At 43.4% G+C, this 25,081-nt stretch overlaps 1 protein-coding gene across 2 annotated transcripts; it reads left to right on the forward strand.

Annotated features, from left to right (window-relative positions):
* Positions 1 to 1,486: 1,486 nt before the first annotated feature.
* On the forward strand, positions 1,487 to 25,065 carry cyb561 (cytochrome b561). 2 transcript variants are annotated; one of them, XM_085453267.1, is made up of 6 exons: positions 1,487 to 1,504; positions 16,921 to 17,128; positions 21,926 to 22,024; positions 22,129 to 22,232; positions 22,313 to 22,470; positions 23,543 to 25,065. In XM_085453267.1, the coding sequence occupies exons 2-6, from the start codon at positions 16,924 to 16,926 to the stop codon at positions 23,733 to 23,735; spliced, it is 759 nt and encodes a 252-aa protein (XP_085309393.1). In that variant the 5' UTR covers positions 1,487 to 1,504; positions 16,921 to 16,923; the 3' UTR covers positions 23,736 to 25,065. The 2 variants fall into 2 exon arrangements, with proteins under 2 accessions (XP_085309393.1, XP_085309391.1); XM_085453265.1 differs by lacking the exon at positions 1,487 to 1,504 and adding an exon at positions 14,489 to 14,614.
* The last annotated feature ends 16 nt before the right edge of the window (positions 25,066 to 25,081 follow it).

Here is a 25,081-nt window from a genome sequence, read left to right on the forward strand (position 1 = left end):
CCACCCGGGCAACAAAATTGAAAAACCATATCGAGAATTCATAGCAGGCGCAGCCAATTCCAGTTTCCAACAACGGCGGCAGCTACTTAGTTTTAATATTACTCTTATTTCTCTTTCTGGGTCGCAAAGAAACTTTTTTTCTTTTCTTTTTTTTTTTTGTGTCCCGTTTGGATCTTTAGCCATCAGAATTGTTGTCTTAAGGCCAAGAAAGATGCCAAGCAGATTTATTTTACCAAGTGGATCATCATGGCCTTGCCATATTGGTCCATTTGATTGAAAACCAAAGGGGAGAAGAGACGGTGAGAAGGGGGGGGGGGAGAAAGAAAAACCCCGCAAAACACCTGGATCACCTGTATGGAGGAAAAAAAACAGAAGAGAAAGCAAACAACAAAGAGCAACATAATAAAAATTAAAAAAAAACTTTTAACATATTTTCAGGTTTCAGGTTTTCAGAATGTAGCTGTGTAAACTTCAAATATCTGAGCCGACCGACGCATCGTCTTCAAACCCCCGCGGTCTTTCACTACTCGGGTTAAACATGATATATAAGTCACTTTGATAATTTAAAAATGTTATTGTTTGGCTTTTTCAGTGTTTTATTTGTTCGTGAGTAAATCGGTTTGGCTGAGATTAAAGTTATTAGATTAGATTAAATTTAACTTTATTAATCCCTCGGGAGGGTTCCTCCGGGGTTTTCACACAGCTGAATAAACATCAAGCAGAAAACTGATTAAACAGAAGAGTTTAAGTCAGCGCCCGGTTATATTTTAGACAGCAAGGAGCAGACGGCAGAGTTTCACTCCACCGAGGGAGCTTGTGACGGCTTTCTTTAGACCATGAAGGCCGGTCCTCAGGCGGAAGCAGCCTCTGAATTTGGACACCCCCGCTGTTTCTGGGCCGGCCAATAATAACGGTGACATTTAACGTATTTTCTCCGATAAACACTGTAAAATTTATTTATCACTCCCCCCAACAGCCCTTTTGAATGTCTTCCTAATTCTGAGGTCTCAAGGTTGGCAAGTATGGCCACAACACCTCACTTTTTTGCCAAATGTATCGCAAACCACATCTCAGCTGTTTGTGGAGGTAAAATACGTCCGCACAATTACGCTCAGCCATTGTTCTGAGTGCGCACGCCAAGGGGCTGCGAGACATTTATACAGCCGTATTTCGCACATGACTATGAAAGGCGGAAGAGGAAGTAGTTCCTTTGAATGTAGAAAATCCGAATGTTATAGTTTCTTTCCACTGTGTTCCTGTTAATGATAAACTACAATTTACCCTAAATTACTAAAATATCGATATTTTAATGTGAGAATCGATTCTAGAACATAAATGACTGGTATCGGAGGAATCGATATTTCAGGATCGATCCGCACATCACTATATTGCAGGGCTAACTGAGAGGCAGACAACCACAAGTCTTACAGTCACAGGGAGAACATAGAAACGCCACACAGAAAGGTTTTGGGCTGAATTCAAAACAGGACCTCCTTGCTGTGAGGTAAGGCCACTGCACCACTTTGTCATCCAGTGCTCTTTGATAAGTTTTTTTTTTTCAGCTTCTTGTTTTTTTTTGTTTGTTTGTTTGTTTTTTACCACATCATACAACCCTAATTATACATTTAATTGTACTCAATGCACGGTGTTTGCGAAAGCATATATCATTTACAACATCAATATGTTGTAAATTATAGATTCACAGTTTATAGCTTTTTTACACTGACTGCTCACTGTTAGTTACACCATGCTAATACCAGGTTAGACCCTTTTTGCCTTCAGAACTACCTTAAGTCTTTGTGGCATGCATTAAACATGGTTCAGGAAACATTCCTGTGAGGTTTGGGTCAATATTGATATGATAGCATCAAACAGTTGCTGCAGATCCGTGAGCTACACATCCAAGATGTGCCACCATTCATTTCTCAGCTCGTCATTTAATTTGTTTTTAAGTGACTGGTGAATTACAGATTTTATAAACACAGCAAAACTCAGAAACAAAGTGCATTTCCAACAGAGCTGCTAACAATAAAAAGTGTTTTGGTAAAAATTACTATGAATGGCATAATCTTTGTCTTGTCCTATTGTGTGCAGCAGTGTGTGTGTGAGTGTAAATGTTAGGCAAAGTGCTTGAATGGGAAAATAAGACTTTGTAGTAAGAAAATGCTTTGAGTGCTCAAATTAAGAAAAAGCCTTTATATATGTATATACACTAGGACATACATCCAGAGCATACATCCAATAAGGGTCCTCAGGCTACGCCCATGGTATCAAACCCTACATCGGAATCTGAGCGAGAGACATATAGCTGAAGCCATAATGGCTCAGATGTGGCCCTGGTTTGGGCCAGGTGATAAAGAACCAGGATACTCTAATGAAAAGTGGTCTACTGGAACAATATATGCATGTATGCCTTGCCTGCTAGCATCTTGCACCCTGCTGTTATGTGCTGGATTGTCTCTGGGGCATCTTTACACAGCCTGCACCTGGGGTCTTGCCTGGTGTGATAGACCCCAGCCTCTATGGATCTTGTACTCAGAGCTTGTTCTTGTGCTGCCATGATTAGTGCCTCTGTGCTGTCTTTCAGTCCAGCTTTGTCCAGCCACTGGTAGGATTTCTGGACCATTCATGGTAAGGAGCTTTCTTGTCTTTATGTCAGTGGCTTCTATCTCCTCCTTTGGCCAGCCTATTACCCCAGCAGGGTACCTGATCACGGGCAGGGCATACGTGTTGATGGCCCGGATCTTGTTCTTACCATTCAGCTGACTCCTCAGGACTTGCCTGACCCTCTGCAGGTACTTGGTGGTTGCAGCTTTTCTAGCGGCCTCTTCATGGTTCCCATTTGCCTGCGGGATCCCCAGGTACTTGTAACTGTCCTCTATGTCTGCAATGTTGCCTTCTGGTAGTTCAATCCCCTCAGTTCTGACTACCTTCCCTCTCTTTGTTACCATCCGACTACACTTCTCCAGTCCGAACGACATTCCAATGTCATTGCTGTATAGCCTGGTAGTGTGGATCAGTGAATCGATGTCTCGTTCACTCTTGGCATACAGCTTGATGTCATCCATGTACCGTGGCTGACAACTGCTCCGTTCCGTAGTCGGTATCCGTAGCCAGTCTTGTTAATGATGGCAATACCTACAACCACGATTACCAACACTAACACTCTCAGTGGCAAGGGAACAATAAGAGAACAGCACCACCAAGGCTGGAGACGGAGCAATACTGGAAGAGCATATGGGAGAAGGATGCAACCCATAACGGCAATGCTCAGTGGCTAGAGGATCTGAGGGCAGACCACAGCGACCTCCCTGAACAGGGTCCAGTAACCATCACAGTGGCAGATATCCAAGAAAGGGTCTCCAGTATGAAGAGTTGGACAGCACCAGGGCCCGACATGGTTCACGCCTACTGGCTGAAGAAGCTGACTGCACTCCACGAGCGTCTGGCAGCACAAATGAACCAGCTGCTAGTTAACGAGAGACACCCGGAATGGCTAACCGAAGGTCGGACGGTCCTGATCCCCAAGGACCCCAAGAAGGGACCGGTCCCCTCCAACTACCGACCAATAACCTGCCTCAGTACTACATGGAAGCTCCTGTCAGGCATCATATCGGCTAAGATGAACAGGCACATGGGTCAATACATGAGCGGGACACAGAAAGGAATTGGCAAGAATACCAGAGGCGCAAAACACCAGCTACTGGTAGACAGAACAATCAGCCGAGACTGCAAGACCAGACTGACCAACCTGTGCACGGCCTGGATTGATTACAAGAAGGCCTATGACTCAATGCCCCACAGCTGGATACTGGAATGCCTAGAATTGTACAAGATCAATGGGACCCTAAGAGCCTTCATCAGGAACTCAATGGGGATGTGGCGTACAACACTAGAGGCCAACTCCAAGCCCACAAGTCACCATCAAGTGCGGGATCTACCAAGGAGATGCTCTGTCCCCACTGCTGTTCTGCATAGGCCTGAACCCCCTCAGTGAGATCATTAACAAGACTGGCTACGGATACCGACTACGGAACGGAGCAGTTGTCAGCCACCTCCTGTACATGGATGACATCAAGCTGTATGCCAAGAGTGAACGAGACATCGATTCACTGATCCACACTACCAGGCTATACAGCAATGATATTGGAATGTCGTTCGGACTGGAGAAGTGTAGTCGGATGGTAACAAAGAGAGGGAAGGTAGTCAGAACTGAGGGGATTGAACTACCAGACGGCAACATTGCAGACATAGAGGACAGTTACAAGTACTTGGGGATCCCGCAGGCGAATGGGAACCATGAAGAGGCCGCTAGAAAAGCTGCAACCACCAAGTACCTGCAGAGGGTCAGGCAAGTCCTGAGGAGTCAGCTGAATGGTAAGAACAAGATCCGGGCCATCAACACCTACGCCCTGCCCGTGATCAGGTACGCTGCTGGGGTAATAGGCTGGCCAAAGGAGGAGATAGAAGCCACTGACATAAAGACAAGAAAGCTCCTTACCATGCATGGAGGGTTTCACCCCAAGTCCAGCACCCTGAGGCTGTACGCTAAGCGGAAGGAAGGGGGCCGGGGACTGGTGAGTGTCAGCACCACAGTCCAGGATGAGACAACGAACATCCAAGAATACATTGGGAAGATGGCCCCAACTGACCGAGTGCTCAGTGAATACCTCAGGCAGCAGAAACCCAAGAAAGAGGAGGGAGACGAGGAACCATCATGGAAGGACAGGCCCCTGCACGGTATGTACCACCGGCAGATAGAGGAGGTGGCTGATATCCAGAAATCCTACCAGTGGCTGGACAAAGCTGGACTGAAAGACAGCACAGAGGCACTAATCATGGCAGCACAAGAACAAGCTCTGAGCACAAGATCCATAGAGGCTGGGGTCTATCACACCAGGCAAGACCCCAGGTGCAGGCTGTGTAAAGATGCCCCAGAGACAATCCAGCACATAACAGCAGGGTGCAAGATGCTAGCAGGCAAGGCATACATGGAACGCGATAACCAAGTGGCCGGCATAGTGTACAGGAACATCTGTGCCAAGTATAACCTGGAAGTCCCGAGGTCAAAATGGGAGATGCCCCCAAGGGTGGTGGAGAATGACCGAGCTCAGATCCTGTGGGACTTCCAGATACAGACGGACAAAATGGTGGTGGCTAACCAACCGGACATAGTGGTGGTAGACAAACAGAAGAAGACGGCCGTAGTGATCGATGTAGCGGTTCCGAATGACAGCAATATCAGGAAGAAGGAACACGAGAAGCTGGAGAAATACCAAGGGCTCAGAGAAGAGCTCGAGAGGATGTGGAGGGTGAAGGTAACGGAGGTCCCCGTGGTAATCGGAGCACTAGGTGCGGTGACTCCCAAGCTAGGCGAGTGGCTCCAGCAGATCCCGGGAATAACATCGGAGATCTCTGTCCAGAAGAGCGCAGACCTGGGAACAGCTAAGATACTGCGCAGGACCCTCAAGCTCCCAGGCCTCTGGTAGAGGACCCGAGCTTGAAGGATAAACCGCCCGCAGGGGCGTGCTGGGTGTTTTATATATATATATATATATATATATATATATATATATATATATATATATATATATATATATATATATATATATATATATATATATCAAATCAAATCAAATCACTTTTATTGTCACATCACATGTGCAGGCACACTGGCACAGCACATGCGAGTGAAATTCTTGTGTGCGAGCCCCACAAGCAACAGAGATGTGCAAACACAACAACACAAACGAGCAAAATACAAGAATGGCCAACCTGAAACTAATAAATATATGTACAATATATAATAGTGTATGCATTTCTGGATGTGTATACTAAATATTTTCCTACGTGTGTGTGTGTGTGTGTGTGTGTGTGTGTGTGTATACACATTTTTACAAATTAAATAGTAAAAAAAAAAATAATAATAATAATAATAATAGTAATAATAAAATATATAAAATATATAAAATATATAAAAAAAATATATATATATATATATATATATATATATATATATATATATATATATATATATATACACATAATCCCCACCCTCTAGATTTGATACCAAGCTCCAAGAACACCTGGTGCGTTTTAGGCATCGAATGCAAGAGCAGCTGGCCTGAAAAAGAAAATTGTGGCTAAGCTGGAAACCTGGCCCTTGTGGTTAACTACAAAGACTAAAGAAAGTACCTCCTGAACGTCTACTAGAAGATATGAATGCAGCATTACAATCTCTACTGCGCTGCAATCATCACTGAAACCAACCAGATGGTTGACACCATGGCAACAGTGACTCCTGAGATGTTTGACTACAACATGAACAAGGACAAGGAGCAGTACTCTCCTTGAAAAGGGAGACTAGAGGCCAAACTCAAGGTTAGTACAGAGGGAAGTTAGCCAACTATCAGGACTGAAGAAAGGCAAGCTGGCCATACCTGAGACCTTAGAAACTGCCAAGGAAAGACTCATAGTCTTGGCTAACCCCCGAAAAAGTATACCAGAGAAATAGTAGCTAGGATAAAAAAAACAGATGTCCTCCACTGAACCATCCAAAGTATACTCTCAGTGGCAGGGAAACAATATAAGAACAATGCCACTATGCCTGGAGACTGAGCAATACTGTAAGGATATATGGAAGAGAGGATGCAACACATCAATACTCAGTTGCTAGTGGATCTAAGAACAGACCACAGCAACCTCCCTGAACAGGATCCAGTAAGCCAAGAACTGTCTTGAGTCTCAAGTATGAAGCATTGGACAGCACCAGGCCCTGACATGATTCACACCTATTGGCGAAAGTATAACTACAAGTACCTTAGAATCCCACTGGCAAATAGGAACCATGAAAAGGCCACTAGGAAAGCAAAGCAGCAACCACCAAATACCTGCAGAGAATAAAGCAAGTCCTGAGGAGTCAGCTGAATGGGAAGAAGATCCGTGCAATCAACACCTATGCCATGCCAGTCTTTAGATACCTTGCTGAGGTCATAAGCTGGCCAAAGAAGAAGATGAAAGCCACTGACATCAAGACTGGAAAGCACCTTGCAATGCATGGAGGGTTTCAGCCCAGGTTCACCTCCCTGATACTGTACTGTTCCAGTGAGTGTCAGAACTATGATCCAGGATGAAACAACAAAGATCCATCCAATAATGTGCTTAGTGAATACCTCAGGAGGCAGAAATAAGAGAAAGAAAAGGAGCAAAAAGAGGAACCATCATGGAAGAACAGGCTCTTGCTGAGCCTACTATTTGCAGGTAGAAGCAGTGGCTGATATTGGAAAATGGCTACCAACACCAATAGCTGAAAAAACTGGACTGAAAGACACCACAAAGGCATTAATCATGGCAACACAGGAACAAGCTCTAAGGACAAGATCAATAGAGGATGGGGTCTACACCAAGCCAGATTCCAGGTGTAGTGTGTAAGAATCCATCACATTATGGAAGGGTGCAATATGCTAGCAGGCAGGGTATACATGGGATACCATAACCAAGTGGCTAGCATAGTATGCAGGAACATCTGTGCCAAGGCTGGCCTGGAAGTCACCAGGTCAAAGTGGGATGCGGTCCGTAAGGTGGTTGAGCATGACCAAGTTAAGATCCTTTGGGTCTTCCAGATACAGAAGAACAAATGGTGACGGCTAACCAACCTGACATCATAGTGGTGGACAAGCAGAGGAAGCAAGCCTTAGTGATAGATGTAACTATTCTAAATGATATCAACATGTGTGAAAAGGACCACAAAAAGCACGAGAAATAGCAGGGACTGAGAGAGGAGCTAGAGAAAATGTGGAGGCAGCAGTGGTCCCCATGGTAATCTGAGCACTCAGGGCATTGACCTCCAAAACTGGGTGAGTGGCTCCAGCAGATCCCAGGAACAACATCTGAGATCGCTGTCCAGAACAGCGTAGTCTTTAGACCTGTCCATAGGCAGTGTTGTGGCACTGACACATTTGGCTGCCAACAGAAATGGGTCACTGCTGTTTAGTGATGGTGTGACTGCTTATAAGTAACAGGGTAGATTCTGAAGCAAATAAAGCTATACTCTGTGCTGAGATTTAGTAAAAATGCAGAACATTTGACACTACTTCACAGTACACATGGACAATGAGCCAAAATGAACTGTAAAAGTGACTCAAAACAAGGTAATGAAATGTTCTCAAATGGGAAATTAAGGAACCTGAACTCAATTCATCTGAGCATTATATTACTTACTGTAGACTAATCTGATCGCAAAAAAACCCATAAGTTAGCAATAACTGAAGGCAACTGTAGTGAAGGCCTACCAAATTATTTTAGGGAGCAAGCTTAGCATTTTGTGATGTCCATGTTCTGCTGAGTTCAGACAATCATTCACTGAAAAGGATACGTTGTTACAATAAGACACAATAGTTCTTTTTTTCATTATTATTATTATAACTACCTTTATTGAGGGCAGCACTTCAATCATGTCAGTCATGTCAAGTGTGCGGAGGTGCATGAAAATGTTGCCATTTTTTAGGCATTTCTGAATCTCACTGTAGCCCACTAAACATATGGTGGCATGGATAAGATGTAGTAATACATCATAATGGACACCAAATTTCTAATATTATGCCAATCAGAGTCAAAGTCCTGCATATCAGTAATGCAGGAGCACTTCAGTTCAAATTTGTCAAAATCTGATTTTTTTAAAAAGCAATTAGTCTGATGTAAACAGGTGAAAACAACTGTCAGATTTAATTGGATAGCTCAGAAGAAACGCTGCAGAATCTCACTTTCATTCACAGTAAACAAAAAGAGAGGAGAGGAGGAATCATAGCTGAGGCTATAAATATATTCTCTCTTTGCACAATGTGAAAATGCTAAATAGATACATGCGGAGGAGGTGGACGGAATAAAAAATGGAGACTGGGAAAAAAATGAGGGAGGAAAGGTTTGGAGAGAGATGGGGTAGAAAGGACAAAAAAGGAAAGAAGGTGGGAAATGGAGGAGAGGGTTGAGAAGGAGGACATGAGGAGGAGAGGAGAAACAATGTGCATTAAGCCAAAAAGAGGAGAAAGGATGGGTTGCAATGAAAGGTCGGAGAAAATGGAGAGACAGAAATAGAGAAGTAAAGAGCTATTCTGGTAATGATGTTGTTGCCATGGAGATGCTGTCCTCGCTCAGGCTACTCCACAGGTGCCTCGTGGGTATTTCTAAGGAACTGTGCTGATTGGAGGGGTTTATGGAAGAGAAGGCTATGGATTGGTTGGTGTACATGGATGTCAAAGGTCGTGTCATTGCTTCCGATTACTCTCCACATATTTTCTTATCCCCTCCTTTTATGTTCTCCCTCTGACGAGTCATGAAATGAATTGAAATAAAGCTAAAATGAATGAGGTGCATCAGTGATAGTAAAATGTGTATCACACCTACACACTGTTATGTAGTAAATTACAAGTGCGTAGAGCGCTTAATGAAAGGGTTTCCATGGCCAAGCAGCTTCACCCAAGAGCTTGCCACCATTGGACTCTAGAGCATTGGAGATTTGTTCTCTGGAGTGACAAATCACACTTCTTTGTCTGGCAATCCAATGGACAAGTCTAGATTTGGTGGTTGCCAGGAGAATGTACCTGACTGCACTGTGCCAAGTGTGAAGTTTGGTGGAGAGGGGATTATGGTGTGGGGTTGTTTCTCGGGAGTTGGGCTTGGCCCCTTAATTCCAGTTAAAGGAACTCTTTATACGTCAGTACACCAGAACATTTTGGACAGTTTCATGTCCCAACTTTGTTGGAACCTTTAATGAGCAAGTTTGGTGTAGAAGAACTTGACTGCACAGTGACCGCTACCCAATAGAACACCTTTGAGATGATTTAGAGCGGAAACTGAGCCAGGCCTTCTCATCCATTATCAGTGTGTAACCTCACTTTCTGGAAGAAGAAAACGCCCATGAACATTCTTCTAAACCTTGTGGAAAATCTTTCCAGAAGAGTTGAAGCTGTTATAGCTGCAAATGGTGGGCCAACAGCATATTGAATCCAATGGATTAAAATGGGATGTCACTCAAATTCATATGCATGTGAAGGCAGATGAGCAAATTCTTTTGGCAATATAGAGTACAAGAATTATTTATCAGGGTTGGGGTCACAAGGGCAGCAGTCTAAGCGGAGATCCCTCTCACCCGACCAGCTCCTCCAGCTCTTACTAGAGGACACTAAGGTGGAGGACTGAGCCAGTCAATTGACGTAACATCTGCAGCGGGTCCCAGGTCGAGCCTTCGGCCTTCTCTCATTTGGGCATGCCTGAAAAACCCCACCTAGGAGCTGTGAAGGAAGCATACTTGTTGCCTGAATGACCTTAACTGGCTGTACTCTGAGCCCCTCCCAAATTACCAAGCTCCTCATCCCATCTCTAATGCAGGGCCTTAGATCAATACCTGGCTGCTCCAGTCCACACTTCAGAAAGGACTTTGGCATAGAAAAAAATGCTTGTAAGAATGGGTGAATGAGGCATTTTGTAGAAAATGCTTTGAGTGCTCAGATAGAGTAAAAAGCTCTGCGTATTTACATTTACTCATTCAATATAGTTACTGAACGGGTAAAAGTAGTATTGGGTTAAGAGTTTGTTTGTTTTTTTACTTTTGACCCTAATACAGTCATTTATGAGAACAGAAGCCCCACCCACATACTGTTCAAACTTTCTGTTTACAGGGGGTAACTAATCAGAAGAAAGCTAGCCAAAGGCAAAGGTAAACGAAACAGTGTCAGGTTTCGTAGATCAGACTCACGCGCAGACCACTAGTATCTTCAAAAGGTGCATTTATTTACAGTGTTTCCTACAGTGAAATTCATATATACACATAATAGTGCCAAAGGAAAAAAGGGGTCGGGGTTCCAGGGTCCAGGAATGAAAGAGGCAGGAGTCCAGGAAGGGAAGGTTTCCATTCAGTCCTAACACATCTCCTCTCCTTTCCTCTATCTCTCTTGCTCCCGTTCAGTCGCCAGGCACGGGGAAGAACAAGTCCAGAGGCAATCTATGCACAGGCAGAAAAAAAACATTAGTCTCCTGGTTCAGACATGCTCACAAACTGACTTTATAAAATACAGGACGACTGACGCTGAAGGCTCAACGATCCAGCGACGAGTAGAGCAGACTCGCCCTCTTAAGAAGGGTTCCAATCTCTCATGATCACCGACAGGTGTGCTGATCACCTCCAGGTGTGTAGGCCAGGGGCAGGAGCCCATACTGAGCTCCGCCCCGGCAGGAGAAAGAGAATGGGAGAGGGCGAGAGAGAAAGAGAGAGCAGAGGTGAGAGAGAAAGGTAAACAAAAACAAAGCACCTGACGGCTGTCAGCTGACGAGGAGCGGAGACCATGACAAACAGCTTGTTCAGACAGCAATAAATTGAGGGACTGCACCAAGGCCTGCTAAGTTTCACTAGACCAAAATGCAGGAGAGGACAACAGGTAAAAGGTAATGGGTTTATTTACAACAAACAGAGAACAAGTTTGACAGAGGTATCCAGGTGAGTGTTGCAAAGGTCAGGGGCAGGCGTAATATCCAAAAATACACAGCAGAGATGTGACACACACGGGAGAAATCTGCAGCAGAGAAGAAGAGATACAATGTAAGTCTTTGTCAAGAACCAGAATTACTAAATACAGCTGAGAGCTTGAATGAGGATTATTTTCAACTCTGAATCATTAAACATAATCCAGTAGAGTCCATGAGTAAATATCCAAAGCTTTAAATGAGTACAATGCTCCAGTGGTATTAATATACTCATTAGCAACTAAAAGTATTTAACATAGTTTTATAAAATGAAAAAGTGAGCTTTACGTGCGAGTGTTTCTTTAATTGTGACATCATACAGCACCAGTGGGTGGAAGTACAATCTTAGAGTAATAGAAATGTGACAGGTTCAAACCCACAGCCGTAGGAAAAAAAGAAAAAATCTATTCATACTGAAGGAGGGTCAAAGAGACTTTATTATTAGAGTGAAAGAAGAGGGGGAGAACTGGGCACATGGGTGTCATTAAAAGTTAGAAGACATTAAAAGATGAAAAGAAAGGAAGGGGATGGAGGCTGTTGAGGACAGATTAATAAACAGCATGTCAATATGTGGCGCGCGCACACACACACACACACACACACACACACACTTACGCAAAAGGAGCAGTGGTGAGTCAGCCTCCAGTGAGTCACAGGAGAAATCAGAAATGTCAGACTGAAAAAGAGAGCGCGCACACACACACACACACAGACACACACACACACACAGACACACACACACAGACACAGACACACACACACACACACACACACACACACACACACACACACACACAAACACACACACACAGGGCTGTAGCCACCCATTTCTGACATTAATGAAGATATCCTTGACAAACTGTTCTCTTTCCTTCTTCTAAAAAAAGGTGACAGCGTAAGGCTTTAGGCACACACACACACACCTGAGAAACACGTGAGTTTAACACATCCTGTGTTACAGTGCAGCTGGACGTTTGGATAATATTGAGTATATGCAGATATTAGACCTCGTCGTGGAGGATGTATATTTTCTGTCATCTGTTGTTGTCCCTTAACAACTCCCCAGAACCCCAAGATCAACACCATCAAGGATTTGGCTGCTGCTCATTAAACACACGATCACAAGGTGAATTATCCGAGACAGCAGCGCCCTCAAGAGGAGAAGAAGGCAGAGTGCAGGGATGTTACTGTGATTGCAATAACGCAGTACTTTTACTACATTTTAGGAGTAAACGCAGTATTTTTAAGTGCACTTCAATCGATAGTTTTTGTTTTTTCACCCTTTTTTCTGCTTGTCCAAGTCCACTAGAAATGAGTGCATCTGTAAATGTGAAATTTACAGTGGAGCTTGTAATTGTGATTTAAAGGCCAAACAGCCACAAGCTCCCAGAATGCATTGTTATTTACAGAATATTACTGTGTTAAAAAAAAACAAAACAACACAGCAAAATCATGCTGTGATTTTTGCAGGAAATTATTAGAACATATAATGTTGGGTTTTTTTAGTCTGAGTACAAAGTCTCCTATTCTATTAGTCTACTATTTATGAAGTTTAGGAGTGTTGGTGGTGACTAATCCTAAGGATTTATTGGCCTGACCTTCTTGTCTTCAGTCAGCCTCAGTAACACTGAGGAGATGAAGATGACTACTAAAAATCAAAGCTATGTTAAACCTTTTTTTTCATGAGTAAAACTGTACTTCAGCAGCTCCACAGGTTGACACTTTTCCCAACTGACAACACGGATAAGGCTTCAGAGTGACGCTCGGCTCTTTGAAGTAAATTTCAATCTCTTTTCCTGATGTTTATCAAGAACGTATATTCACTCCTGATAAAATTTACAAGACAAGAGCAATGACTCATGATCACATTGAAACAGCAGCATTTGCTCCTGAGCCACAGCCGTCCAACAACAGCTAACAGGAAAAATTTGACAGCGACACAGAGTGCCACAGAGCCTCACTGTTATATTGTAGCTGATGTTATTACCTGCATGATTTGCTTTTCTTGTGTGTGTGTGTGTGTGTGCTTTCCTTTACTGGAATAAATATATTTCTGCTGTCATGCACATATTGATGCTTAAAGGTTTAAGAGAATGCAGGAAATGATGCGCAGAACGTAGATCTGTATCCGTGATTGTTTTAAGAAGTTGGGAAATTCTATCAGAAATTTTTTTTAAACAAACAAAAGCATCTGATAATTCAATGAATTATAATGATTTTAATGTGCACAGACCCACCAGAATTCTGTAAACATAAAAAAGAAGGTTTAATGGTGACTTAATAGGGCTAGAGCTAATAATAAGATGTAGTGCTGCTTCCATCTATTAACCCAACATATTTCATCGATAGTGTTTCATAGTTATACATTTACAGCGATACACTGGTGAATTTTTCCGATTACTGTGCCACATCAACACCCCCGCCCCCTTCCGCCCCTGCGTCCATTGTCTTCATTACTCTGAGTGAAACTTGCTTTCTGGAAGGTAACGCAAACTGAGAATCCACACGAGTGGGTAGTGCCTTTAAAAGCACTGGTGGCTATGACTGTCTGCGTCTCCACTAACGAGCTGCTCTCATTCAAAGACGAGCGCTCCCATCTTCCTCCTCCTCTTCTTCTCGCTCACGCACCCACCTCCATCTTTCCCACTCCAGCGTTGTCAAGGCAACAAACATTTACATCGAAGCTGTTAGTCATAAGTCCACGCAGACAACCCCCTCCCACCCCTCCCTTGACGCTGTCGTGACGTTTTATCACGTAAAATCTCATTTTCATGATTCATTTTTCTTGGAATCCTCTGTGTGAGCTGTGTGTACATCAGAGTTTGATCCCCATATCATCATCCTCATAATAATATTAATATTATTAACACGATCACATACATATATAAACATAAGTATGCTTTCCACTGCTCATCGCCGTCCTAAAGTCACGTGGGCTTTTTTTTTTTGGTCTAATAAGGCCACCCAAAACAAACACACACACCCACACACAGGCGCACTTGAGCCCGGTGGCAGGCAGGGGAGGAGGAGGAAGGCGGATCTGTAAAGTCCACTCTGCAGGACTTCCTCGCTACAGCCGAGCAGACCGTGGAGCGCAGTAAGTACTCCACGCTTCCTGTCAACCTTATGCTCTGTGCCTTTCCACAGTCACTGTGAACATAACTCAGACACAGCTAAAGCAGGCTGGAGAGTCCCGTTGATCCCACAGGTAACAGCGCACCGTGGGAGCGTGAACACGACTGTTTGACTTGCTGTCATTCTTCCCGTGTGTGTGCGCGCGCGCCGTGTGCGTGGAAGGTGAATTGTAACAAAGAGGAGCTGATAATGGAGTTTGAGCTGCAGTCGTGGAAATCCGTTGGATTCGGCTGTTCTGTGCTCCAGTCCTCATGTAACAGCTGTGACACACTTCCTGTTATGCATTGGGAGCGTCATTGATACCTTGTGCCTTTTGGGTTGATATGAAACATGATAAAACACAGCAGACACAGGCTCCTGTGTGTTTTTATTTTTAAATCTTCCGCTTCAAGCCAGTGTGGTGCTGGCTGTGTTCGTGCCATCGTGATTCTGTTCTGTAACAGTGACATCAGGAACTTTAAGATCCTGTTGTGAAACGAAACAGACTTTTTGCTCCTTTTATGCGTCAGTAGTTTAGCGCAGTTCAGAGCCAAAGACGTGTAAGTACATGAAGGAGCCATTACAAATAGGTTATTCCATTTTATGCTATTTTTATACCTTTTAATGCATTTCTTAGACGCACATTAGGGAATGCCTAACAGCATGAAAACATCAACCCAAAGAAGAAGCACGGTGGCAGTGGCATCAGGATTTAGGCTTGTCCAGCTGATGTTTAGCAGAATTTCAGTGAGAGGTTAAGAGCAACAACCACAAGGTGAGCAGAGACCATAGAAAGTCAATGACGTTCAAGTGACTATGGGTGAAATAAGTGCTGGCACCAGAACAACATTTTCTAAACTTCCAGGCAAACTACTTCCTGTGAAACAGAAGAAGAACACCTGTTGCCTATTCGCTGTCCTATGTCAATCAACAGTGTTCTGCATTCCCATTGGCTGTTCCTTTAATCGCTTGCCTCAGAGTTGAGAATAATTAAACTTGGGACCAACAGCTATTTTGACTAATGCGACTACTAACATGAGAGCAAAGGATAACAGATCTATGTCAGGATAGCAAATTCATTAATTCAGGCAACCAGAGCCTGGAATGGCCATAAACAACCGACTATCAGTGACAAAGTAGAGCACAGCAGGTGATTTCCTTCCCTTGGTGGACATCCATTAAGAAACTGGAAGTTCAGAGAGCAAGAACGGTCTCCTTTAGCAGCAGTAAACCTTTTTTTTAACCTTGTTATTGCTGCTAAATGGAGGTTCATTGTTGCATTGCGTTGACCATGAACACCCTTTCATGGTAACGGTATTCCTTGATGGCTGTAGCTTCTCTCAGCAGGAAAATATGCCCTTCCACAAAGTGAATATCTGTGGGACGCGCTGGACAAACAATTCCAGTCTCTGGAAGCCCCACCTCGCAACTTCCAAGTCTAAAGGATCTGTTGCTAACTACTTGGTCCATGCTTTAGTGGGTCAGGGCTGCTTTGGCAGCAAAATGGGACCAACACAATAGGCATGATCAGACCTAATGTTATGCCTGATCAGAGTGCATGTGGTACTTGCATGTTAATATAATTGACATGCTCTATGCTTATTTTATACACTAATACGGCATCTTATGAAAAACTTACCCAAGAAACTGAAACTAACCCATAACTCTTCTCATTCCTTATTGTAAGGAATGAGAAGAGTGTCGTTGCCGGATATTAGCACACGATAACAGACATGTCATGATGTATGTGTAGTGCTTTTTGTTACCAGTGTATGAAGGGTTTAGAGCCTGATTTTATGTTCTAGCAGGCCTGAATCCTGAATCAGTCACAGAGGGCATTCAGTATATCTGTTTTTAGATATTTATATTTCTTTTTATAGATGGAAGACTGTTCAGCTAAATCCTTTTAGCATGGTAGACGGCCCCTTGGTGAGTCTTTTCACTGCCCAGTCTTTGACACTGGCTGGTGAAAGACAGACCCTAAAGATGGAATACAAATGCAGGAGTGATGTTGGCTGATGTTATGTTTCATGGGTACAGATTTTCTCGTACTGCAAAATTTCCTGAAGCAAATATGAGTTATTTTAGCTTTCTTTCCTCTCAAAAGCTCAAATAAGTCAAACTCTTTATAATGTGACATGATGAAAAATAATGTTTATGAGGTACTTTGTTGATGCTCTGTGTTTATCTTTGTCTAACCCATCCTTCTAATTGAATTTACTTTGATTTTATTCAGCAAATGGTGCAGCCTAAGGCATCGGTTCTAACTGCTCTGTTCCTGTCTCTCAGATCATGGAGGACTCTGCCCCCCGTCGTAGTCGCGCTGCGTTTGCGGGGCTGGTGGGAGTGTCCCAGGTGCTGGGTTTGGCATCGGTGGTGCTAACCGGTGTGTGGATGGGTCACTTCCGTGGAGGTTTTGCCTGGAATGGCTCAAAGCAGGAGTTTAACATCCACCCTCTGTGTATGGTGCTGGGCCTGGTCTTTCTGCATGGAGATGGTGAGTCCACACTGATCAATGAGTGTACAGGTAGAACCTCAGCCTAATCAGGATGTGGCTCAAACTGAGTGATGCATCTCTGTGATTGTATTATACTTTTTTCATTGTTAAAAAAAGGCTTTACTTTCCTCACCCATCACTCCCCATCAGGTCAGGCTAGATCGCCGCCCCTCCCTGAGCCTGGCTCTGCTGGAAGTTTCTTCCTGTTAAAAGGGAGCTTTTCTTTCCCACTGTGGCCAAGTGCTTGTTCAAAAGGGGTCGGCTGATTGTTGAGGATTTCTCTGTATTGTTGTCGGGTTTCTACCTTACAAGATAAAGTACCTGAGGCGACTGCTTTTGCAAATTTACTCTGCATAAATAAAATAAAATTGATATAAAATGTTTGTTTATTATGTATTTGGTTTTTTTCCAGCAGACATACCGACCGTGCTACTGTCAAACATTTTAGATCCCTAATGTTAGTGTTAAGCAATAATCCAGGGAAGTCATGAAATATCATCTGTATCATCTATAAAAGATTTATTGAACAGAACACATTGTATGAAGAATAAAGATAGAGACAGGAGGTTATTAATGCAAACAAGTGCTAACACACACACACACACACACACACACACACACACACACACACACACACACACACACACACACACACACACACACACACAAAACCCAGAATCAACATGAAATCAAACAAAGACATCATGTTCAATTTAAAACAAGTTGAGCATTTTAGTAAGTGTTTCAATGTTATTCAAGTTAAACTCTTAACTTGCACCACCTGGGGTAGAAATAGGCGACTTAATTTAAAATGTAACATCTCGTAGCTGATACTGATATTTGTTTATTGAGCATGTGGCTAAAACACAAGCCAGCCCTGCTCCCAATCGTGGGCTTGTTTCCATTGAGCACCATAAATGCTTTATAGAAGCAGAGCAGAGAGTTCTTGCTGAAATATCAAAGTGCTATCCAGCTGACCAGTTAGCCAGAGCTCAGCTGAAAATGTTAGAATAATTTGAAAAACTTGCAGTCAGTGATTGTTCCTCTCTCTTTTTTTCCTTGCAAAATGCTCAACAGAAAATGGCTGCTCTAAATTAGTAGGACTGTTGGTGTGTGTGTGTCTGAGCTTATGAGTGTGCACCAGTGCATCGTAGCCTCAAGCCACTGTTTTGCTGACTTGTTACATTAAGCTAACGCTGGCCAGACACCCATCAATCCTCCCTAACCTGACCCAGCAGGACTGAGACAAACAGAGGAAAGGGGGAATGGTTTGTATCACTGAATGAATGTAAACAGCTTGCGTGTGTGTTTTTGTCACGCATCCAGTAAAGGTTTGACAGGATGACTCTAAAGGGAAAAGTGGCACAAAAAAGCACCAGTCAGCAAACAACAGCATATTTTTCACTGACAGCAGAGGGCCTCCACTCTATTGGTCTTTAAATTCTCTTGTCCAATTATGGTATTTCTCAGAACTGGGTCTTCTTGTTTGTTCATGCTGTAGCCTCCCTGTGCTGGATATATTGAGCTAACCGCTGCTAGCTGCACTCCACCAGTTTTAAAATGTGTCAGTTGGAATTATTATGTTATTTGCACCCTGACTGTCAAAATTGTATAAACAAAATCAAATATTCTTGTGTTAGAGTTCAGGTTAGTTGCAATTGACCTTCATGCTAATTACCAGATTACCAGTTAATTTGATACCTGACATTAAGAAGGAAGTTAGTTTGTTAGATGAAAGTGAAATAATATTTTTGACTCAGCTTTTTCATGTATTTACTCTGCCTTTTGTCATCCTTTATGCACAAATGTAGCTAGTTATAACTCGATGAAAACAAAAGGATGAGGCTCTACAAAAAAAAATAAAGCAACACTTTTTAATCAGAGTATATCATCAGCTGCCCAACACTGCCACAAGGAGGTTCTGGGGACAGGCATTTACTGTAGGAGAGCTGGACAGGGTGGTAGAAGGCCCTCAATCCATCACTGGGACTAGTATCTGTTCCTTTGTGCAAGGAGGAACAAGGTGTGCACTACCAGAGCGACAAAATGAACTCCAGCAGACCACTGGTGTGAATGTTTCTGACCCAAAAAAATCATAAACAGACTTTATGAGGGTAGAACCGTCTGGTACCGTAGAGCCCTGTATGCCATCAAATACCAGAACTGGCCGGTCCACCATTGAGAGCATGTTCACCTTGAGTGACACACGTGACCCTGGAGAAGCTCTGGAGAATGGGATGCGGCCTTTAGCATTGTTCAGACTGACATCTCTGGTGGTGGGTCAGTGATGGTGTGGGGAGGCATCCCCATGATGGGACACACTGACCTCTACAGGCTAGTCGACACCATCCTGACGGCCATTGGGTGTCAAAAAGAAATCCTTGGACGGATTGCCAGAAACTTGGGTTACTGCTAGTAACTCGGGAAATCACCTTGTTGGTGCAGGAATCTTATTCTATATCTGTCACACTGTATTGTTGATTTTTTTTTAGGCCAGTGTTAAGTGGCTCAAAAAACAAAAAAACATTCCTCTTCAAACGGTCAGGTACAAGGACTGGACTGAAAATGGGTGAAAATGCAGTCAATGTAAGACCTTCAGAAAGCTGGAAGAGTTTCTGCTCAAGAAGACTTAAGAAAAACATAATGAAAGTCTGACTGCTGAAAACGGAAAATATAAGAAAATGAAGAGTGGCTTAAGATGTCTGCACAGCACTGCATGCTTTTGTATGTAGTCTTCATGTAGCTTTAGTCTTAGTCACTCTGCAACAGCACGATGAACATCATTCAAGACTGAACTCAGATCACCACAATACAACGTTACAACAGTGAAAAATGCAGAACACACTTGACCCCACACATTAAGACAGTTGGATGACACGCCCACACGACATACACATCCACACAGCCAGATTAAAGGAAGTGCAAATGACAGCTGAGGTGAAGTTGCTCTGTCACACACAAATGTTTTGTGAGGTGACCTAAATACTTAAACAGCATAAAAATTGTAGGAATTTTGTCAAATCTGACTTGAACTTCAGATGTCACATGTTCATTTGATCCAGACGCTTGGTATGTGGACATGATGTGGAGAGACTGCCCACCAGCAATTACTGTGCCACACAAGCCATTAATACGTCTAAATGTATTCATTCATTCATTGTTTCTAAATGACACTATATAGCAGCTTGGTTAGGCCATTCTTTCCAATTCCCGTGTTCAGTTTCTTTTTAATGCAGATTTTCCCTTTTGATGGTGCCGTCAGTCATCCAGCTCAACTTGATTTGTTTTGGACACACCGTCACTGTTTTTGACGTATTGCTGCCACCTGCTCATGCTGCAGCAGACTTTGCTTTGTGTCCGCAGCCCTGGGTACCGTTCTAATGAGAGTAACCACATTAGCTCAACTGGTTCAGTGCTAGATTGCATTAGAGCAATAAAAACAAAGGTTAACTGGACATTAGAATGAGATTGAGGAAGGATCTTGATGTGAAATGGAAACCTCCTGGGGGTGTTCCTCACACAGAAACAAACACATGTCCACACTAATGCTGTTACACTTCAGCTCATGCCCCCCTCCTTCGCCTTTAATATTGGGTTCTTTTGAGTATCTTGCACCCCCATGAGGTGGCTTAAATCTCTGTGACGCTGTGAAGTGGAAATTAAACAAAGCTGTTGGCTCAGGTGGGTGAATGAAGGATTTATGCTGAGAACAATTAGAGAGTGTGTGTGGTAGAGCTGGAGGCTCAGTTGCTGCACAGTATTAATGCTGACCTTTTACCACAGTGTCCCCTCACTTCCAGCTGGACCGTCCTGACTCTGGTTCTGCTGGAGGTTTCTTCCTGTTAAAAAGGAGTTTTTCCTTCCCACTGTTGCCAAATGCTTGCTTATAGGGGGTCGTGTGATTGTTCATTCTAAATTAGTGTGTGGCTGTGAGCTTGACAGATTGTCTGTCTGTATCTGGTACCCTGGAACAGGCTGGCAGTTTGTTTTGGGTGTACTCTGCCTCTGGAGCCATAACCATTGAGATAAGCTCCAGCCCCACTGTGACCTTATACTGGATAGAAGGAATGAAGGAAGGAATCTGTAATTGCTTTATTTTATAGAAAATCAAATGTTAGCTCCAATAATGGTGTCACTGCAGGAAGTGACACACAATCATGCTGTTTAGTTGTGTTGCCTTGAATTCTGAATAAAATACAGATTATGTTTCTAGCAAAGTAAAGATAGACCTCAAAATAACAATTGTTTCTTTTTACTTGTGATTCCTTCCATACTTTACATGGTCTTCTAATTTTGTTGCCCAGTGGTCAATGCAAACAGCTTACAGGCGTGCACCGTGTTAAAGACTGATTGCAGACATCTTCATCCATTAGTAACGTGTCACATTCTGCCAGGCACCTTTAAAAATGATGGACAATGGGTCCACACAGGTGATGGCAGCTACATTGTAGCTACAGCTGCCCTGGGGCGCACTGACAGAGGCGAGGCTGCCGGACACTGGCGCCACTGGGCCCTCTGACCACCACCAGTAGGCAAACATGGGGTTAGTATCTTGCCCAAGGATATTTGGCATGCAGCCAGGAGGCAGCCTGGGATCGAACCACCGACCCTGAGGTTATGAAATATGAGTATGAATCATGTTTTGCTGTTTCAGACTGCATTGGATGAAAAAACAAAAGTCTAAAAAAGAACAAACAGCAATTAACATGTGTGTAATGTTTGATCAGTGTTAAATGCACTTAATGGATTCTATAGTCTTCCCTCTGTCTCCATGTCTCTGTCTGTCTGCCTCTCCAGCCATCCTGGTCTACAGAGTGTTTCACAATGAGCCGAAGAAGAACGTAAAGCTGCTTCACGGCATTATTCACCTGCTCGCTCTCATCATGAGTATTGTAGGTAAGGGAGCTACATCAGCCGGCGTCTGACTGCTGCAGATGTTTTTTTTTTTTAAATAACCATGTGTGTGTCCGTCTGACATGTTGCTCTATGCGTGCGTGCAGGTTTTGTGGCTGTGTTTGACTACCACAGGGCAGCCAAGATTCCTGACATGTACTCTCTACACAGCTGGTGCGGTATGACTACCCTAATCCTGTTCTGCTTACAGGTACACACACACAGACTGAATCTCTGCAGCAAATGTAACACATTACAACACTAAACTTTTTATCCCTCCATTTTTGCCAGTGGGTGATGGGTTTGATGTTCTTCCTGTTTCCTGTTGCGTCGGCATGGTTACGAGCCTCATACTTGCCTATCCACGTGTTCTGTGGCCTGGCTCTGCTGGTAATGTCCGTAGGGACCAGCCTGCTGGGCATCACGGAGACGCTCCTCTTCAACATCATGTATGTCTGTACTCGAGTATCTGCCCCCTCGTCTCCTCTTCATTTCATTAGTGATGTTCTTTAGGCATAAACCACAGACAATATGACATCACACGAGTGGCTTGTGAAGGTCGTTGTGTTTTTGTCATTTCTTTTTGAAATCATTTCTTGCTTAAGTAACTACATTTATTTGACTATTTCCACATTATTGTATAGTCAGCACCAGTGGTTTGATCTGAAAATATAAAGCTGGACATTTGTCCAGGGAATATAACATGGCCGGTTTTAATGGCTTCATATCAGATATTACGAGTCTGGTGCGTAAAGGCCTTTTTAGTTAGGGTCATCGCTGATTACAGCTTGGATCTCAGAAGTCAGATGGCTCTGATAAAAAGAAATCCACCACTCTAATCCAGTACATCCGCACACTGCTCTTGTTGCCTACCATGGTGGACATGGTACAATCACCAGTTGCTAAGGAAAATGTGTAGTGGTTCCTGGAGGTTGTTGGCTGCATGAAATTGGTTGCAAAGAAGGCGCTACACCAAAGACCTCCTAGCAGGCTGCTGAGGTTGTGAGCAATTTTTTAAAATCGTTGTCTGTAAATACTTGCTAATGACATGCTAAGAGGTAGCAAAACTTTCCAAAATGCAAGTTTGTCATTTCCATTCAAACTACAAACACAGCAATATGATAGTGACCAAAGCAATCGGAAGAAGGTCATTGCCAACCGGAATAAGTTTTTCCCTGGTGACACGTGGTTGCCAGGTTGATCACTGACCAGTCTGTAGGTCTGTGTGATCCTTAAGCAATCATTTCCCAGCAAACTCCACCAACCACTCGCAGTAAAGTCGGGGAGTACTAAATTTTCCCTCACAACTGCTGGTTGAGGGATGGTCACTGAGTGACCTACATTCATTGATCCCACAATGTCACAAGTGCAGAATGTCAGACAAGTTAACATCACATGGTTTGTGGTCACATGTCTGCAAATCCTCAATAACCACCATCTGCTCCTGATTTATCTCAACTAACCTTAAATTTTACTATGCCCTTACCCACTTATGATGTCCCCTTGCTTCCTTGGGGCCAGGCCAACCTACTCTAAGTTCACCCCAGAGGGAGTGCTGGCCAACGTCTTGGGTATCCTGTTGGTGTGCTTTGGATTGGTGCTGGGACACCTGATGACGAGGGAGGAGTACAGACACCCACCAAACCCAGAGGAAGAAGCTCTGTCCGTCCATTTCAAGACACTGACTGACGGGGGATCACCAACCACGCCTTAATCTCACTCTGAAGCCTCTCTGTGATCTACATCTACAGAGCCAACAGACCACCTGTGCTACCAGTCTCTGTTAGTACCTGCATACCTGTCAGAAAATGAGTTCAGCTTTAGGTTCAGTGAAGTAAGAACAGAAATCTGTAATAACTGTCCTTCTCATGTTATTATACCAACCAGCTCTGTCAGCTTTGTCATGAAAAACATTTATACAAACATAGTTAAAAATGTACTGTTTCACTACACATTGTGATATGGATGTTTGTGTACGTCATGTTTGTGTAGTTGAAGGGCGCAGTTTATATTTTATTGTTTCCTGTTGTGCAGTGTTCATGGTTAGGTTGGGATTCTCGTTTTGCTTAAATGTGTCTTGGATTCCTTCACTTGTGTTTTATCATTGTGTCTTAACTATATTAAAGATGTAGCATCAGCCGACCGGAGTAGCTGCAGTGTTCTCCTCTCCCGTCCTTTCCTCCTCAGCTCTGCTCTGTGTCGGCTTTGTGAGGACAGTTATTGACATTAATGCACTCCCAGCGTCTCACCCCCAATTTTAACCATATTAACTACAGTAAATCTCACACCTAACATAACTCTAAAACCAGGTCTTAACCCTCAGACAGACAGCGGTGTGAGAAGATTCAAGTTGTACCTTCCAGAAAGTCACAGCAGATGGCTGCCATGGGCGTTATTTGGTGATTGTGCTGATGCTATCCTTTTTAGTAAATCTGGCACCTTATCAGGGGAATTAAATTTGACTAAAGAAAGAAACCACAAACACAAATTTCTACTTTGACGCTCAAAAAGAAGCTACACTACCCTCAGAACAATTGTACAAATCCTGCAAACGTAGCCTTTCTGTGAGCAGGGTGGAGCATGGTGGTGCAGGGTGGTGCGCTGGTAGTCTGTAGAATAGACTCTGTGCTCTGCTGGAGAACCACGTGTTCAAAAACTGTTCTCCGCAGCCGCTGTCTACTCTCCGTGCTGCTTTTCTGTCTGTGAACATTGGTTGAGTTGTTGGTTGTATGATAAAATTTCCTCTGCTGTTGCTCCGTCTTCGTGACCTGCAGTACCATAAAGTTCTGTTTTCTGACCGAATCCTATCATTAACTGTTCCTGTTTAAATGCTTCAATAACCTGTTGTGTGTATTCAAATACCTACATGTATGTTTTAAATCTACTTATTTTTGTTTTGCTCGCCTTCGGCTCGGACTTCAGTCTTTGTGCCTCAGAGAGAGCTTGGTGGAGGTTGTTCATTTTTCTGTAAGTTGTGACAGTGTCGTTGTTCACAGGAAGTCGCGATCTCATCAGGACAACCTGAAATAAAGTGTTTGAAATTATTTTCCCCAGATTTTT

Source organism: Copadichromis virginalis, linkage group LG4 (genome assembly GCF_057382275.1).
Source record: "Copadichromis virginalis isolate Kocher_CV1m ecotype Utaka linkage group LG4, C_Virginalis_male_GT1.1, whole genome shotgun sequence".
In the NCBI taxonomy this organism is placed as follows: domain Eukaryota; kingdom Metazoa; phylum Chordata; class Actinopteri; order Cichliformes; family Cichlidae; genus Copadichromis; species Copadichromis virginalis.